Source organism: Balaenoptera physalus, assembly GCF_965194825.1.
Source record: "Balaenoptera physalus genome assembly, chromosome: 10".
In the NCBI taxonomy this organism is placed as follows: domain Eukaryota; kingdom Metazoa; phylum Chordata; class Mammalia; order Artiodactyla; family Balaenopteridae; genus Balaenoptera; species Balaenoptera physalus.
In genome coordinates, this window is record NC_138889.1 from 16,447,728 (window position 1) to 16,461,601 (window position 13,874).

Genomic DNA, 13,874 nt, shown 5'->3' on the forward strand with positions numbered 1-13,874 from the left:
ACTCTCATTCTCTCATAATTACACAGTGGAGATTTCAAAAGACCACCTGATGTTTGATGATATGATTACTCTGATGGCTGAAGAAATGTGTGCATGTGTATTCTTCTGCTTTAAAATTTTCTGTTTTAATTTCTGATTGTAATTTTAATCTAATTTCTAAGTAAATATTGGTAGATATTACCCATATAAACAAAACTTCTTTGAAGGTTCTCAGTAATTTTGAAGAGAAGGAATCCCAAGACCAAAAAGTTTGAGAACTGCTGTAAAACTGAGTGTAAAACTTAATTCTCTCACAGAATCCCTGTTGAGAGTAGCTGCTAGTGAGTTGCTGGAGGGCGCTGCCTTAAGCCAGTCAGTTGCTCTGTAAACATTTTTTAATGGAATTAAATAGAGTTCTTGGAATGCAACTTTTGAGACCTTATTTAAGATTCTCCCCGAGGCAGTGTTGAGCACTGAGTGCCTTGTAGCCTGCCAAGTTTCTTTGAGATGGGTGGCTGGCAGTTCTCAGTATTGGGTCAAGTATTTCAGAAGTCATTTTCGTGGAATACCTGCTTTAATTGGTAGCTTATTGGTATCCTCTAGACCAGTGCTGTCCAATAAAATGAGGGCCACGTATTTAATTTTTACTTTTTGAGTAGTCATATTTCAAAAAGTAAAAACAGGTGAAATTAGTTAGGTTCCCCCCCCCACCCCGCTTTATTGAAGTGTAATTAACAAATAGAATTGTAAGATACTTAAAGTGTTCAGTGTGATGTTTTGATATGTATGCACTGTGAAAGGATTTACCCCTTGAGTTAATTAACATATCTATCACCTGACATATTTATCTTTTTTTTCTATATGGTGAGAATATTTAAGTTCTACTCTCAACAAATTTCAATGATACAGCACAGTGTTATCAACTGTAGTCACCATTTTTTACATTAGATCCTCAGACCTTATTCATTTTATAACTGAAAGTTTGTACCCATTTACCAACTTCTCCCTATTTTCCCCACCTCTCAGCCTCTGGCAACCACTTTTCTACTTTCTGTTTCTATGAGTTTGGCTCTTTCTTTCTTTTGTTTGTTAGTTCATTCGTTCGTTTGTTCTTTCGTTCTTTCTTTTTTAGATTTTACATGTAGGTGATGCCATGCGGTAATGTGATATTTGTCTTTGATTTATTTCACTTAGCATAATGTCCTCCAAGTTCATCCACTGGTTGCAAATGACAGGATTTCCTTCTTTTTTAAGGCTCAATAATATTCAGTAGTATACATACACCGCATTTTTTTATCCATTCATCTGTCGATGGACACTTAGGTCATTTCCGTACCTTGGCTATTGAATGAACATCAGAATACAGATAATCTCTTTGAGATAATGATTTCGTTTCCTTTCGTTTCCCACCCAGAAGTGAGATTGCTGGATCATATGGTAGTTTTATTTTTTAATTTCTTGAGGAACCTCCATACTGTTTTCATAGTGGCTGTACCAGTTTACATTCCCACCACCAGTGTAAAAGGGTTCCCCTTTCTCCATTTCCTTGCCAGCATTTATCTTTTTGTTTTTGATAGTAGACATCCTAACAGGCAGGAGGTGGTATCTCATTGTGGTTTTGATTTGCATTTCCCTGGTGACTACTGATGTTGAGTACCATTTCATGTACCTGTTGGCCATTTGTATGCCCTCCTTGGAAAAATGTCTGTTTAGGTCCTTTGCCCATTTTTGAATTGGGTTTTGTTTTTAAACTGAGTTGTATGAATTCCTTCTATATTTTGGATAGTAACCCCTTATCAGATATGTGATTTGTAAATATTTTTCCTATTCCATAGGGTTGCCTTTTCATTGAAATTAGTTTTAATAATATATTTTATTTACCTAGTATATCCAGAATGTTATTTCTACATGTAATCAATGTACAAATTATCAGTGAGATAGCTTATATTCCCTTTTTTTTTTTATAGCAATAACTTGGAAGCTTTTTTTTTAAATTATTTATTTATTTATTTATTTATTTATGGCTGTGTTGGGTCTTCATTTCTGTGCGAGGGCTGTCTCTAGTTGCGGCAAGCGGGGGCCACTCTTCATCGCGGTGCGCGGGCCTCTCACTATCGCGGCCTCTCTTGTTGCGGAGCACAGGCTCCAGATGCGCAGGCTCAGTAATTGTGGCACACGGGCCTAGTCGCTCCGCAGCATGTGGGATCTTCCCAGACCAGGGCTTGAACCCGTGTCCTCTGCATTGGCAGGCAGATTCTCAACCACTGTGCCACCAGGGAAGCCCCTTATATTCCCTTTTTAATATTAAGTCTTTGAAACCTGGTGTATATTTTAAGTGCACATTTCAAGTGCTCAGTAGTCACATGTGGCTGGTGCCTACTATATTAGACAGCACACTGTGTGTGATCTGACACAGTGATGAGGAGTAGAAATGCTAGTGGTCGCGGGTCATATGGTTCAAGACTTATTAGAAGATCAAGCAGCTGGTAGGACTTGTTAATGATTCTGCTGTTGTTCCTTATAAAATTCTCTTCCGTCTTTTCTGCCTATCTCAATTCTGTCTCTTCTCAAGTTCTCTCTTCTTTGTGAAGTCTTTCCCTATGTCTACTTATTCTCCGCCCAAGTGAAGGTCATACTTCATCCTCTTTTCTACTTATACTGTGTACATAGCTTTATTGATTGTATTTCCAATGTTGTATAGTTGGCTGTTTCACATATGTCTTTCCTCTACTAGATTGTGAGCTCATTGAAGTGAAGGCTGTGTCTGGTTAATCTCTGAAGCTCAAGCTACACCCACCTCATTTTATCACATTCCATCATTAGGCAGGGCTTAACTCTGAATTGAGCTGGAATTTGTCTGCCTCTGCCTTTCTCCCATTAGTCCTCATTCTACATCTGAAACAGCTCCAAACAAAGTTATGGTTATGTTGGTCATTCATACATTTGAATCACCTACCACGTATAGTTCCATACTGTCTTTATATCCTTGGGCTAAACTTTTTAGTATTGACATTTTTGCTTCCCTGTTTTTTCTTTTTCCTTTTTTTCTCAATTAGTATAAATTTAATTTTCTTCCCCCAGTGTATAGAATCATAGAATTTTAAGAATTGTAAGGGGCTAGAATTTGCCTAGTCCTGGTCCTTCATCCAACTAATATTCATTGATTACATGCTGATTGAGTAATTGAAACTGAGATATAGAGATATTCGGGGGCAACCCAATATTTTGAGTATTTCACTGAGAATAATGAAGAAGTTTAGATTTAGTAATTTTAAAAAGTCTTTCATCGTTCATTCTGTTTTTAAATATGTGTGCTGCTGAGTATCTTAAGAATTATGAGCAAAGTAGAAAGCTGTTTTATGCTGAAGCAGTATATATACAGCACAGAAAGATCTCCAGATTTTTTGTAGGGTTATCATTAAGAATTTGACTCCAAAGCCGAGATACCCGGGCTTCAATCTTGGCTCTACCACATACTAGCTATGAATTACTTAATCTTGGGTAATTACTTAATCTCTTTGTGTCTCAGTTTCCATATTTGTAAAATAAGGTTGATAATAATATGGAGTGTTGTAAGGTTTAAGTGAGTTAGTACTTGCAAAGCACTAAGGATTATGCCTGGCATACAGTTAGTGTTCAGTATACAGTAACTGCTGCTGGTACCACTACCACCATCACCACTACTACTACTATTATTGAGTTACAGAAGCACCTGGTGAGGTGTGGGATGCACCTGTGGAATTTCTGGTCAGCCCTTACTAAGTCATCACTTACTTATGATATAAGCTTCTTGTCTTAATAAGAGGCCCTACATACCATTCTCTGCACCCCGTATGATTTGCCTAAAATGTAACCGCATCTGCAGAGTAATGAAGTATTTTGTCCTGGGGTTTTACTGTAGCAGCAATTTAAGAAATGGCAGAAGACCCATTAGCTTTAGGAGTCTGTTCCTTTGAGACCAACTTGCTAGGAATCCATTTCCTGTCTTCCTCCCTCCCTCCCTTCCTTCCTTCCTTTCTTTCTTTCTTTCTTCATTGGGTCTTCGTTGCTGTGTGCAGGCTTTCTCTAGTTGCGGTGAGCAGGGGCTACTCTTCATTGTGGTGCGTGGGCTTCTCATTGCGGTGACTTCTCTTGTTGCAGAGCATGGGCTCTAAGCGTGCAGGCTTCAGTAGTTGTGGCTCGTGGGCTCTAGAGCGCAGGCTCAGTAGTTGCGGCGCATGGGCTTAGTTGCTCCATGGCATGTGGGATCTTCCTGGACCAGAGCTCGAACCCGTGTCCCCTGCATTGGCAGGCAGATTCTTAACCACTGCGCCACCAGGGAAGTCCATTTTCTGTCTTTTTAAAAAGAGTAAATTTATTTTCTTCATTGGCATTCTGTAAACAAAATACTGGCAGTTTGTATTTTGTGCAATACGTTTTAAAGTGGATTTAATTTTCCTTAGTAAACTCCTTTTAATAATGCATCAGAGTAAATTTTCTTTCTGTATTGTCAGGTTGCTATCAAGATCATAGATAAGACCCAGCTGGATGAAGAAAACTTGAAGAAGATTTTCCGAGAAGTTCAAATTATGAAGATGCTTTGCCACCCCCATATTATCAGGCTTTACCAGGTAGGATCACTAGCGGTGTAGCGTATGGCAACAAAGAACCCAGAATGGTTACTTGTGTCTGTGGTTACTTTTGAAGAGAAGGTGGGTGGGTGAACATCTGCAACTTTTTTTTGTTTCTATGTTCGTATATTCATCCTACTATTTATCCTACCCTATTATCCCCCAACTCAGTACTTCTGTTTCCCTTGGGTATTTACTGGTAAGGTTTAACTTACCTAAGTAGGCCTTTATAATTTGTTCTTTAAAACCTGGATGCCATTCTTAGAGTTACACAAAAAGATTATTTAGAAGATGATGAGAACTTACTTATTTAGGTCAGAATCTTAAAGCAGAATGGGAAACCCAAAAGGAACAGAATTTTGAGGGGTGAAAATAATATTAATTTTTACAATATTATTTAAATACTAATTTCTGTGATCATGTTATGAATTATGATGGCAAAGGATATTTTAAGTATGGCTTCTTGTATGAGTCAGAGCCTACCTCCTTTCTATTCTAACAGAGTCCTAGACTTAGTTTTCTAAGATAGCATTTGATTACTTTGATAACCAAGAGATTGATTCTGTGTAATGGAAGAGATTTCTGTTCTAGTTTTCTTACCTTCCCAAGGAGCATGCATATTTCATGCCGTCATCAAAAGTGATTCCCTGGCCTTACTGCAAAAGCAGTAAATCTAATGGCTGGAATTTTAAGCCAGATAGGAGAGGAGGACCTTGCCTTAGCAGGCTGGTAGAGGAGGTATTTTGGGAGAGGTGGAGCTTTGAGGTGCTTCTCAAATTGCAGCGTGTTGGCAGCCATGAGCTCTGCCTGTACATAGGGCCAGCCCTGCTCACTACTTTCTACCAGATCAGCCATCACCTGGTTCTGCAGGATGTGGCCACCCCCTCAGTCCATTTGCTGCTGTTAGTCTGCAGTAAATGGTTACTGGCCGAGATCCGGGATCATGTGTAAGAGTGTGAAGAGTACATTGCCCAAGGCCCAAAGGGGAAGCTTTCATAGTCTGTTACTTTCATGGGAAAGAAAGCATGTCTTGATATTAGTGTATACGGTCAGGCTACAGTGTTAGGGCTCGTCTCTGGCATCAGCTGCTCACATAATGAAATGAATTAGATCAGCCGGAGCAGGCTTGTTGAAATTCATCACACTAAATTACGTTGAACCACACCTCCATTGCACCCCAGAAGGAAACCCATGAACGGTTCCTGGGGTTGCCTGAAGACCTGTATCTGCACACTCAGAGGTGTCTAACCTCTGCTTCCTTCCTATCCTGACAGATTGAGTAAACTTCTTGACCTCACTTTTTAAAATAAATCATTTTTAAATAGTTGTAGAGCTTATTAGACTGATCTTTCTCAAGAGGTTAACTTATAGGTACTAACCTTGTAACTGAAATCTGCAAATTTACCTTTCTTACCCAAGATTTCTTTAGCCTGTAAGGTTTATATACTTTCAGCCCTGGCTTTGAACATTGCCCTTTTTTAAGCTTTAATTTTGCTCTCGGGCAGCTAATATTGTTAATGGGAGATTCTGAACTGCCAAGGTGAAGAACGGCTGTTGAATTGTCAAGGCAGTTTTCAGGTCATTTGTTAAAGCTTTAGTCTCTTTTTATAGAGTGAGCCAAATATAGATAACTATATAGGAAAGTTTTTGAACTCCTGAAAAGTTTTTTTTTTTTAAATCTGAAATTAAAAACAACACTGTAAATCAACTATACTTCAATAAAATTTTAAAAATGTAAAAACTTTACAGTCAATAAAAGGCCTGGTACAAAGGAGATATACATTATGACATTTTTTTTTTCTTTTCTTTTTTTTTCCTAAACAACTGCATATATTTAGGGTATTTACTTTTTGTTATATAAGTCAACATTTAAAGAACTTGGAAGCAATACATGTAACAGTGGGCTAGTATCACCAGTCTATAGAGAGTTTTTAAATTAAAGTGAAAAAAATGACACAGTTATTAGATTGAAAAATTAAAAGAATGTGCATACATACAATGGAGTACTATGAAACTATTGAAAAGAAGAAATAGGTCTATTATTTTAAGATAATGTATGATACTGTTATGGTATTAACGTATAGAGGTGTCAAAAATAAAGTGACTAGGGAATGATTTGATAACATAATTAACCTTGAAGCATAGTGAAAGTATAAAACTGTATTGCCTACTATGATAGCCACTAGCCACATGTGGTTATTGTGTATTAACATGTGGCTAGAGTGAATGAGGAACTGGATTTTTACTTTCATTTAATATTAATGTAAATATAAAAATTGGAGCTGTTTACAATTAAAAATTTTTGAAATAATATTAATGATAATAAAATATATTATTAGAATTAACTTCACCTTTTTCTTTTTACTTTTTTAATGTGGCTACTAGAAAAGTTAAAATTATATATGAGACTCACAGTGTTTCTATCAGACAGCACTGCTCTAAAATGTTATAGAATAAGCTATTAACAGTGTTTCCACTGGGGAATAAAATGGAGGGGGTTGGAAAGAGGAAAACCTTTGGTCTTTTGTTTATATACTGGGTATTTAAAATGTTTATAATGAACATATATACTCATATATTACTTTAATAAATATTTAATGAAAAAGGTAAAAAGGAAGAAGGAACTGACAACACACTACAACTAATTTTTTAAACAGTGGCAAAATAGAGACTAAGATAAAAATACAAGTAAGTCGTTTATATTATTGAAGTGTTGAATATTTATATTATTGTTCCCAGTTTTGAATAAAAGGATGGTGGACAGGAAAGTTGTCGTTTCCATTTTAAAAAAGCACAGCCATATGTGATATTTGTGCAGTTCTTAAGTGATTGCTGTTATTCCCCCTAAGTTTTGTTTTGGTTGGGTTTTGCGGGGGACATTTTTGAGCTTCAAGTGATCACTGTCGAATGTGAACTTTTTGGTTCTTGGCAGCTTCTTTACTTCTCAGTTTTGTGGAGCTTAAAAGATTGCAGAGGCCTCCTGGGACGAAAAAAGGACTCTCTCAAGTAGTAAATATTTCCTACTTTTAAGAACTTGGAGGAATACCTGTTTTCCCCCTTTCTTCTTAATAATGTTTATGTCTGTCACCCTCCCAATCCTCTAATGTTTTAAGTCTCCTTTAGGCAGTAATGGTTATTAATACTTCAAATGACAAAAGAAGATTCATTAGTTTCTCTTCCTATGATATCAGCCTGTCATTTGTATCACTGTCACTTTCCTGCCTTTGCACCAGGTTATGGAGACAGAACGGATGATTTATCTGGTGACAGAATATGCTAGTGGAGGGGAAATATTTGGTAAGTACATTTATTGCATTCTTTAAACAGCTATTGAGCACACCATGGCAAACTTAAAATAGCTGTTCGATGCCTTTGTCACTTGAGCAGCTGTCAGTTGATGCTGTCCTTCAGTGCTGTCATTTTCTATCAACAAAGTAATTTTAATTATTTTTGATTCATCTCTTTAAGTCTTCACCATCTTTGTTTCCATAGCAAAGGTGTTTTGTTTATTTCAGTAAGGTGTTGATGGTTGAGATTAAAGATCTTCAAAAACAAACATTTCTCTGAACTTTTGAGGGTCTTTCCTATTGCCAGATTCTAACTGGGGTGACCAAGTGTGACAGAATGCTTACAAGTGTGGTGGGCCTCTGTTGTGTGTGAAATAGCCACTCGGAGCAAACGGTCTCACCCTAATGCATTCTTTAACATTTATTTAAATATAACATGTAACTCTATTCCTTACCATGTGTTCACAGTTCCCTTAATGATTCTTGTAATTTAGGACGTTTTGTCTTCGGTAGCTATTCTTTTTTTCCTCTAACACTTAGGTTAGCACAACATCAGAATTAAGCAAGAGAATTTGTTACCAGGAAATGTGACTTTTTGACGTGGTAAAAACTGGCCCCCCCATTTTTTTTTTTTTTTTTTTTTTTGTGGTAACAGTGGTAAGTGGAGCCAAATAGAGATAATGACTAAACTTTCAAATCTAGATTGACATGTCTTTTTCTTTTTAAATTTTATTTCTTTTTTGGCATGTGAATATAGAGAAAGGTTTCTTCTTATATATTTTAGGTTTATCTAGTTTCTTTATTTTTTTAGATTTTGTTTTAGTTTAAATCTGGATGGTAAGAATTTTTTTAATTTTCAAAATATTGGCACTTACTTATTTAAAATATATTAAAAAGCATGATATCACTTTTAAAGTGGAATCTTCTTATTAGTGACTGTGCGTTGTGACTATGAATATTTTGGTATGTTAAACTTTCCCCATAAATCTGACAATTTTGTATCTAAGAATCTTCAAAATAAGTGCGAGTCTTTTTTAAAGGAGGTATCACTTCTTAATGACATTTTTGCTTGGCTTTGTATCTGTGCTTATGCATAATGGTAATCTTGGGAGCAAAGAGACCTTGTCATCTTAACGTTCATAATAATCAAAGAACCAAACACGGTGCACATCATACCTACTTTGCTCTTTAGGAAAACAGATTTCAAAAGTACAGAAAAGATAAAAGATGGATGCTTTGTGGGAATGTAGCTCAAGGCATGAGGAAACAGAATAGTACTTCTCATGGTATTATTATAAAAGATCTGGAGGAGGAAGAAATTGATGTATCACCTAAAGAAATCATTGTGCCTGCACAGGGATATAACTGTCTCATGAGGTCTTGTTTTTAAAAGTATCTGTATCAGAGATGAAGGGACGGGCTTAATCAAGAACATGAGATTTGGAGGCAGTTATACCTGGTTTTGAATCAGATCGTTGCCACTATTTGCTTTTTTACTTGGATTTTGGGACTCAGTTTCACGGTCTATAAAAGTCAGATCTGTAATATCTGCCTTACAGTTGTGAAGATAAAATGAGATAGCACATATACAGCCCCAGCACTTTGCTTCCTTCACCTCCATGTTAAATGACAAATGGGTGATCAATTTCTGGCAGGATAGCATGAGGAGCTCTGCTGCCCTGTTCCCCAGTGAAACTGGTGAAAGTGATTTAAAAAAACCCTAAAATCCAGATATTTAAAGTCTCTGGAAATGGTTCTAAGGGTGAACAGCAATTAAAGAAACATTTATTCAAGAATATCTATGAAAATTTAGTAAGAAATAAGAGTGTCTGTGGTTTTTAAGCCAGTACTGCTTCCTTCTTCCCCCTAGCCAGCTCAGCAAGGTGGAGATTACACTCAAAATTACTGTAGCCAAGAACACAAGCCTGCCCTCTGGTCCCCTCCTTTCGCCTAGACTAACGGCTTTCTTCCCGGTGGAACTGGACATCAGCATTTCTTATCCTGCCCCAGCTACCTATTGCTGTTCCTAAGTCCTGAGTGAGAGCAGTTGAACAGTGGGGACTCCTTCTTCCACCCAGCCCTGACTTGTGGAGTTTGGGTGTGGCATGCTGAGAATACTGGGACCCAGATCACTCTTGCCTTGGGTTATAAGTTGGTGGGTCATCCCAAGAGAGTCAAGCTGGGAGAATTGAAATTGTGTCCCCTTTCTCTGCACTGAGCTCAGCTCCTAGAGAGGGAGTGTTACTCAAGGAAAACTTTTCCATTGTCCCCACGCCTAGCTTCAGAGTCCTGGCTCAGAGATTTGCCCAGAGGAAGAAACAGACCATAACACATATAGCTCCTAATTTCTTCCCCAGGGAACTGACTTCATTTGCAATGGAGAATGAAGAAGTTCAAGCCTGAAGGCACTCACAAGAACTGTGGAGGTTGTGGTTACAGGCATTTCAGAGGAGATTCGAGCAGGCTAAAGTATAGGCCAGCTAGTTTGCAGGTAAGAACCAGGGAGTAAAACATCACAAGAGCCTTCCTAAGGTCAGAAGAAAAATCAAACACTGATCTCAGAAACTGTTCCTTCAAAGGAACCAGAATTTGATTGGATTGTTTATAGACCAGTTTATGCTCCAGGGCATTGTTGAAAATAATAGAACAACCAGGGACTTCCCTGGTGGTCCAGTGGTTAAGAAGTCGCCTTCCAATGCACGGGATGCAGGTTTGATCCCTGGCTGGGGAACTAAGCTCCCACATGCCGTGGGGCAGCTAAGCCCGCGCACTCTAGAGCCCACGGCCACAACTAGAGAGAAGCCCCGTGCCTCAACTAAGACCCGACGCAGCCAAATAAATAAATAAATAAATATTAAAAAAAAGAAAGATAGAGCAACCAGCCACAGTTTTTGGATTTTAACAGCTGGGCTTGGTTAAGAAAAGACAGGAAGAGAGCCCTGCCCAAACCATGGTGATCCAGTGATCTGAGGGTAATGGTGGATATACCAAGGCTGTGCCTCCCCTGAGGAACAACATTAGAAGCTGATCACTGTGTATGGGGGAATAAACTTCACTAAAACAATCCAGCCAGTCACTAAACAAATAAACAAGCAAATAACAAGAACATGCTCCAGAGGGGTAGAGGTGTACCAGTACCTAGACGTGGTACAACATGTTATCTGAAATGTCTGGTTTCCAACAACAGCAAACTATGAAGCATATAAAGAAACAGGAAAGTATGACCCATACACTGAAAAAAAAGCAGGCCACTGAAACTGCCTGTCAGAGAGGCCACATTTATCAAAAAAAGACTTTAAAGTAGCCATTATGGACATGTTCACAGACATAAAGGAACTCACAATTAAAGTCGTAAAAGAAAATATGATAGAGGGTCACATCAAATAGAGAATATCAATAAAGAGATGGAAATTTTTAAAAAAAGGAATCAAAAGAAATTATGGAATTGAAAAGTAAAATAACTAAAATTAAAAAATTCATCAGAGAGGCTTAACTGATTTCAACTGCAGAACAAGAAATGAATTTGTAGATAGGCATTTTATGCAAGTTGAAGAACAGAGAGAAAAACGAATTAAGAACAATGAATAGAGCCTCAGAGAAATGTGGGATACAATCAAATGCTCCAACATATTTTTAATGGGCATACCAGAAGAAGAGAGAAAGGAGCAGAAAAAATATGCAAGGAAATAATGACTGTAAACTTCACAAATTTATTGAAAAACAATAACTTACATATCCAGGAAGCTCAATAAAATCCAATCAGGATTAAACACAAAGAGATCCACAAACAGATACATCATAGTAAGAATAGTGGAAGTCAAAGACAAAATATTGAAAGCATCAAGAGAAAAATGATACGTCACTTAAAGGGAGTTCTGTAGGTTTAGATAGCAGACTTTTCAGCAGAAACAACGGCGGCCAGAAGGCAATAGGATAACATTTTTAAAGCCCTGAAAGGAAGAAAAAAAAGCTATTAATCAAAATCCTATACCAGTAAACGTATATTTCAAAAACGGAGGTGAAATAGACTTTCTCAGATAATCAGAAACTGAGGGAGGGACTTCACTGGTGGCACAGTGGTTAAGAATCTGCCTGCCAATGCAGGGAACACGGGTTTGAGCCCTGGTCTGGGAAGATCCCACATGCCGCAGAGCAACTAAGCCCATGCGCCACAACTACTGAGCCTGTGCTCTAGAGCCCATGAGCCACAACTACTGAGCCCACGTGCTGCAACTACTGAAGCCCGCGTGCCTAGAGCCCGTGCTCCGCAACAGGAGAAGCCACCACAATGAGAAGCCCAAGCAGCACAATGAAGAGTAGACCCCACTCGCTGCAACTAAAGAAAGCCCGCTCCCAGCAATGAAAACCCAACGCAGCCAAAAAATAAAGAAAAAAAAAATACTGAGGGAATTTGCTTCTGACAGATACACCTTACAAGAAATACTAAAAGAAGTTCTTCAAGGTAAAAGCAGGTGACCTCAGATGGTAACTTGAGTTCACACAATAAACAAAGGACACCAATAAATGTCATTATGTAATTATAAAAGGCATAAGAGATGCATACTTTCTCCTTTTTTCTTTTAACCTGTTTAAAAATAAATTGAATATAAAATACATTGTTAAGGCTATAATGTAATATATGTGTAATATATTTGTCAATAACAGTACAAAGGATATGTGTGTGAGAAAAACTGCATTATGCTAAGAAAGTCATTACACGTGGCACAGAAATAATTACAGCAATGTATTGTTGGATTTGTACTGTTAATTGATGTAATTTTATTGCAAAAACACTAAAAAAGGGGGTAAAAGAAATGATGCTATAAAGCAGAAACCCTTCTATATAATCACCTGGTATAAATCAGAAGCTCATTTGGATAAGATAAAATATACATGCTAAACACTAGAGCAGTCACTTTAAAAAAAACCCTCAGAAAATTATAATGTAAAAAATCATTAAAGAAGTTGAAATGCTTCATTAAAAAATATTCACTTAATGCAGAAGAAAGCAGTAATGGCGGTATAGAACAACAAAAAGACATAAAATGTATGGAAAACAATAAGTAAAACAGCAGGTATAAATCCAACTATTATCAGTACTTATATTAAGTGTAAATGGGTGGGATAATTTAATGCAAAGGCAATGATTGTTAGACTGAATAAAAACACATGGTCCAGTGTATGCTGTCTACAAGAAACATACTTTAAATTCAAAGATACAAATAGACTGAAAGTAAAAGGATGGAAAATTATATATCATGCAAACAGCAATGACAAGAAAGCTCAAATGGCTATGTTGACATCAGACAAAATAGACTTTAAAACACAAAAGCTTTATTTCTACTACTAGAGATAAAGAGGGACATTCTATAATGATAAGAAGGTAATACATTAGGAAACTATAGCAGTTATAAACGTGTATCTAATAAAAGAGCACTAAAATGCGTAAAACAAAAACTGACAGAAATGAAGGGAGAAATAGACAATGACAATAGTTGGAAGCTTCAATACTGTACTTGCAATAATGGATAGAAAAAGTAGACAGAAGATCAACAGGAAAAATAAGACTTGACCAATACTGTAAACCAACTATACCTAACAGACATCTATAGAACACTCCACCTAACAACAATACTATATACATGCTTATCAAGTAAACACAGGACATTCTCAAGGATAGACCATATACTAGGCCATAAAACAAACCTGCATAAAATTTAAACTTATTCAATTTTAGCAGTAATACAAAATGTTTTACAACCACAGTGGAGTGAAATTAGAAATGAATAGCAGGAAAACTTTGGGGAACTCACAAATATGTAAAAATTAAACAGTGTATTTTAAAGTAAGCAATGGGTCAAAGAAGAAGTCAAAGGCAAATTCAGAAAGTACTTTGAGATGGATGAAAATAAAGACAACATATCAAAACCTATGGGATACAACTAAAGGAGTGCTTAGAGGGAAGTTTATAACTGTAGAATGCCTATAATAAGAAAGA

At 37.1% G+C, this 13,874-nt stretch overlaps 1 protein-coding gene across 9 annotated transcripts in view; it reads left to right on the plus strand.

Moving 5' to 3' along the window:
• Positions 1-13,874, plus strand: part of SIK3 (SIK family kinase 3) — a 249,758-nt gene that overhangs the window by 133,189 nt on the left and 102,695 nt on the right. For all 9 annotated transcript variants that reach the window (XM_082411046.1, XM_082411045.1, XM_082411039.1 and 6 more), the window contains exons 2-3: positions 4,473-4,589; positions 7,823-7,886. In XM_082411046.1, coding sequence (XP_082267172.1) covers positions 4,473-4,589; positions 7,823-7,886 — 181 coding nt within the window. The remainder of the gene's footprint in view (positions 1-4,472; positions 4,590-7,822; positions 7,887-13,874) is intronic.